This window comes from Canis lupus, chromosome 21 (genome assembly GCF_048164855.1).
Source record: "Canis lupus baileyi chromosome 21, mCanLup2.hap1, whole genome shotgun sequence".
Lineage (NCBI taxonomy): Eukaryota > Metazoa > Chordata > Mammalia > Carnivora > Canidae > Canis > Canis lupus.
In genome coordinates, this window is record NC_132858.1 from 16236505 (window position 1) to 16242290 (window position 5786).

A 5786-nucleotide genomic window follows, 5' to 3' on the forward strand; every position below is an offset into this window, starting at 1 on the left:
CAGATTTTCCAACTCAATCAACTCCCTTTTTGGACACCCTTTTATTGAACTTAAAATGCCTCATTTAATAGACTTAATTTTTTTTTCTCTAATTCACGCATTAGACTTAGATTTGCTTATAGAAACCAAGATTCAGATCAAATACATTACAATAGTCTTATGGGAGAGTAGTGTGTTAGTTGATGGCATCTTTATGACTCTAAAGACACCCCTCTGTGCTTGGGATTTAGTCTGATTCAAATCTTCTGTTGTCCTGATCTTCAAGACAATGTCTAATTCATAGGTAAATTTTTGAAAAAAACCAAAAACAAAAAAACCCCAGAATCATTGAGGAGAGATTGTAACTAAAAGAAGCATCCCCTGTTTGTTTTGTTTATCTGTTTGTTTTACTTTTACACCTCCTTCTTCCATGTCTCAGAATCCCAGGAAAAAATATCATCCTGGACAACAGAAGGATCCTCATTATTCTACATGGGTTTTATTGGCAATCTGAAAGGTTTTCACCAAAGCCTTTTATAATGGCACCTAGGTAGCATTAAACATTAAATAACTTTAGCTTGTGTAATTGTAGAAAACATTTAAGAGTGCCCCTGATTCTTGTATGGACCTTCAAATATATGTCGTTGTCCCTGCTTACCAAACAAGTCACCGCAGTGATTTGATCATCATCAAACTAGAGCAGAGCCAAGGTTAGTCACAAATATCTTGTAAATGCCTGAAGCTCTTTGGTTTAATTATTTTCCAAATAACTTTGCTCTAATTATCTTCCAAATGATTTGTACTTCCTTAACTTTTCCTTATGTTTAGCATCCACAACCATTTTATGTGCCTACATATATGATACAAAAAAATGTATTTAAGACACATACTTGAACTCAGTGATTTTTTTCTTGCTGCCCATAAATAAATATTCAATAAAAATTAACTTTTTTTTTTTTTTGGATGTTTCTTCCTTTCTTTACCCAGATGCTATGGTGGTGCTCAGGTAAAGAGAGAAAAATGCATAGTCCTTAAACTCTGAGTGTTCATTACCCAATATTGAAGGGAATGATTTAGGAAGCACTCATAGATTCAACAATGTTCCCAGACACAGGGTGGTGTGTGAACCAAGATTAACAAATGCTGGAAGAAGGAAAGCCCCTGGAGGAAGTGACTGATTTGTGAAATGTGGCACTAGAATCCACTGGTTTTCTTTGAATTCCACAGAAACTATTAAGGTCTTGTGCCACTGACAACCTTCTAGTTGCTGATCCATCTTCATAGAATGGTTTCTCTACTTACATGTCTCTCTCCTTTGATGCTTACTATTCATTTAGATCCCAGATTGTCTCCATTACCAGAAAGCACTTTTCAACATTCTTCACTATATTTGAACGTTGTGCATAGGGCTCAGTCTTTTTACTTATGGCATAATTACAGTTTATCATAAAAAATTTGAAAAATATTTAATTAATATTTGCCATTTCCATTAGAAGACAAGATTCATCAGCGTGAAAACTACTGGATTTGCTATAAAATGCAAAACACATAGAAATGGAATAAGTACCTATGAAATGCTCAATAACATTTAGAAAATTCAATTTATGCACAAATGAAAGATTGAGGAAACAAAAATTTGGCAAACTAGGAGTCTAGAAATTTTCAAATAAAGACTACCAAATACAAACTCAAGACATAAAATGAACCATGGAGTATTTAGGGAATGACACATTTGGGTACGGCAGAAACGTATTACAGATAGTTTTTAGATCATACCATATTAGTCAAAACAATTTTGATTTTCTTGAATAAGTAAGACTGGGAGAAAAATATGCACATGCAAGTTTTCAATGAAACCACTTATTTTTTATTTATTTTTAAGTTTTTAAAATTTTTTTTAGTTTTTTTTTTAGTTTATTTTTTTAAGTTTAAGTTTTTTTTAAGTTTCTTCAGGGCCTCTTTCACATCCTTGTTCCGTAGGCTATAAATCAGAGGGTTTAGCATGGGAATCACAAGGGAGTAAAACAATGAAGTAATTTTGTCTTGATCAAGGGAGTAGGAAGAGCTTGGCCGGAAATACATAAAGAGCAGAGTTCCCTGGAAAATTGCAACAGCAGTTAAGTGGGAGGTGCAGGTGGAGAAAGCTTTGAACCTCCCCTCAGCAGAGTTGATCTTTCTCACCGCTAGGATAATATAGCAGTAAGACACAAAAAGCCCTGAAAGAGTAATCAGTTCAATGAAGCCAAAAATGGTGAATATCACTAACTCATTAACTTGTGTGTCTGAGCAAGATAACAAGAGGAGAGGTGGGACATCACAGAAGAAATGGTTAATCACATTCGACTCACAGAAACATAACCGGAATGTTAATATTGTATTTACTGAAGCATCCATAATTCCCACCATGTAAACCCCAGCCATCAGCAGGGAGCACACTCTGCTGGACATGCTGACTGTATAGAGCAAGGGGTGGCTAATGGCTTTGTACCGATCAAAGGCCATCACTGCCAGCAGTAGACACTCAGAATCTGCAAAAATACAGAAGATCAAGAATTGCAGAGCACAGCTGTAGAAGGAAATTGACTTGTTCTTGGCAATGAAGCCTACCAGCATCCTGGGTCCGACTGCTGTAGAATAGCAGACGTCACTGAAGGAGAGATGGCTCAGGAAGAAATACATGGGTGTGTGAAGCTGGGAGTCCATCCTGATTAAAATGATCATCCCGAGGTTTGCAACAAGAATGATGAGATAGATAATTAGAAATGTGATAAACAGAGTCACTTTAACTCCAGGCTTATTGCTAATTCCCACGAGAAGGAATTCATTCACGGAAGAGCAATTTTTTCCATCCATTCTTCTTGATTTTTCTAAAATGCTACAGAAATGATCAAGAAATGGTATATCAAGGTTTTAACTCTTCTTGACACTCAGAAAAATATAATCTATGTGTCAGAAAGGATTTATTTCAGAAAAAAACCTGGACATATATCATTGTTATATTGCTGATAAAGTTAAAAGTTAAAATTGTTTGACATAGTATTTAGGGAAAGTTTGATTCTAAATTTGGAGATCACCTACAAAGTATATGGCTTGTGTGCACTTTCCCTGCTTTATCTCAGTAGCCAATCAAGAATGAAGTCTCAACACAGGTCAAATATAATTTGAAAGTCACATCTAAATTAAAGACAAAGCTGAATATACATCCTTGTATCTGAAAAACAGATATCTGGTTGAGTATGAAAGTAATTACACTTACCAAGTTCAAGAATTAGGATTTCTTTAAGAATGTATTAAATTTGATCACAGTAAACAGATATCCAATTTAAAAATAATAAAGAATACAACATTTTTACTGCTTTGCCACATTTTTATTACTTACACTCAGGAGTAGTCTGGTGCTAGAAGTCATGTCCCTTGACCAGCAAAGGAGAAATGCTAAAAACAAATGAAAGTAAGAGAACTTAACATATACTTAACATATACAGTTCCAATCTTTTGGTTATTTAACTTGACTTCTTCATAAAAAATAAGACAAGGGAGTGACACCAGGGTAGTGTAATTGGTTAGGCATATGCCTCTTGGTTTCGGTTCAGGTCATGATCTCAGAGTGGTGGGATTGAGCCCCAAGTCAGGCTCCACACTCAGGGTAGAGTCTATTTAAGATTCTCTTCCCTCTCCTATTGCTCCGCCCTCTACTTTCACGCTCTCTCTCTCTAAAATAAATAATCTCAAAAAATTAGAAATGGGAACAAAATGTATATATTTTTGATATTTTGCAAATTTTATTTGTATTGTGATATCTTAATTATTATTGGTTTAAAACTAGAACAAAATTAATTTGCATATACCCTTTCACATGTTTAAAAATGTTTTTCTTTACTTTGGTTTAGGTATAAGTAAAACTACACATTTGCTAATGAAAATTACTCCAAAACATCCTACTTTATAAGAAAAATATATTTTTGCCACTAGATTGATGATTATTATCCAAAGGAAGAAAAGTAAAAAAAAAAAAATATTCATTTACAATTTTCTTAATATTTGATTACTCATTTTTTCAAATGTAACATTTTTTATTCTTCATTCTTTAAATTTAGTGACTTGGAAACCTACCTGTGATGAGCAAGTCCTTCTGAGCTTGCCCCTGTTAGCTGAATACAGATTGTATTTTGTTTTTATTTAGTGTCATTTGGGACTGAAGTCTCTCAAGCCTCTGCCCTTACACTTCTTTATTATACAAACATGTGATTAATTAGATTTCTAGTTCTGTGTTTTCCCCCTTGAATGTTGCAACAGTTTTAGCAAAGGCTGAATTTAAATTCTTTGCACTTGAACCAGATGGATCATCTTTAGGACCGTAAAATGATTTTTATAGTGTGATTCATTCTACCCTGAGTCTGTACCATCTTCCTCCAGACTTCTAATGAAATTTAAATAGACTATTATGTAATTATTTTATCTCAATTACTATTCATTATGTTTAATTTATTAAATAAAATTACTATTTATTTGTTAAGCATTATGTATTACTAATTACTTTTATAGTGTTTTTTTTTCACTTCAGAAACAATCTCTTTTCCCTTCCCATTTAGAAGTATAACCATTCTTCAACTGTTATATTTAATACTTTTTTATCATGAATCACATTTGATGCCATTCTTTCAACTACATGTTATCCAACAGGATTTCAATTATTTTATGATAATAACATCCATTTACCTAGCACACTTTTTCTTGAATTATTTTTATTTCATTCAGATGTGTGTCTTTTACTATACTGTAAATTCCTTAGAAATAATAGCTGGCCTTGGCTAATTTCTGTATATCCTATAGCCCTAGCACCAGGACTTGCACAAGCAATGTCTAATTTACTGCTAGTCAGTAAATATTTTAAGTGATTAGATGAATTGGTGACAGAAAGAAGAGTAGATAAAGAGGTTTTACAAACTACTTCAACTTATAGAAGTCATACATACATTTATACAGAGAAGAGGCTTGGGATGCCTGGGTGGCTCAGCAGTTGAACATCTGCCTTTGGCTCAGATCGTGGTCCAGGGGTCCTGGGATCAAGTCCCAAATCAGGTTCAAATATCATTGTTATATTGCTGATAAAGTTAGGGTGCCTGCTTCTCCCTCTGCCTGTGTCTCTGTAGGTCTCTTTCTGTCTCTCATGAGTAAATAAATAAAATCTTTTTAAAAAGAAGTTTTAGGGAACACCAGGGCTCTATTTGTTTCTGTTTTTTTTTTTAATAGTTTTCTTTCATTCATTGCAACTTTTACGAAGTTAAGAAGTATTGAGATATAATTTTGTGTCCTCTCCAAATATTTTTTAAAATAGCCATCATATTACCTACAGTTATCTACATATTCAATGCAATCCCTATCAAAATTCCAATGGTCATTATCACAGAAATAGGAAAAACCATATTAAAGTTAGTATGAAACAAAAAACAAGCTTAAAAAGCCAAAGCAATCTTGAGAAACCAGAACAAAACTGGAAACATCACACTTCCTGATTTTCAACTGAACAGTAATTCTTCCAATATATAAGCATAAAATATCTTTCCATTTATTTGTGTCTTCTTCAATTTCTTTTATCAATAACTTCTAGTTTTTAGTGTACAGTTCTTTCACATCCTTGATTAAATTTATGCCTAAGTATTTTATTTTTTACGTTAACGTAAGTGGCATTTTATTTTTAAATTTCTCTAACAAGTCATTGTTAATGCATAAAAAAACAACTAATTTTTTGTATATTGATTTTATATCCAGTAACTTTACTGATATATAATATATTATTTACTATA

At 33.0% G+C, this 5786-nt stretch overlaps 1 protein-coding gene across 1 annotated transcript; it reads right to left on the minus strand.

Moving 5' to 3' along the window:
* Positions 1–1893: 1893 nt before the first annotated feature.
* Positions 1894–2888, minus strand: LOC140613621 (olfactory receptor-like protein OLF2). The gene has a single exon (XM_072792053.1). The coding sequence runs from the start codon at positions 2830–2832 to the stop codon at positions 1894–1896; it is 939 nt and encodes a 312-aa protein (XP_072648154.1). The 5' UTR covers positions 2833–2888.
* Between the last annotated feature and the right edge of the window lie 2898 nt (positions 2889–5786).

Bases quoted from the DNA above. Each gene is read 5' to 3' on its own strand.
- LOC140613621 (XM_072792053.1), bottom strand. From the start codon at position 2,832: ATGGATGGAAAAAATTGCTCTTCCGTGAATGAATTCCTTCTCGTGGGA.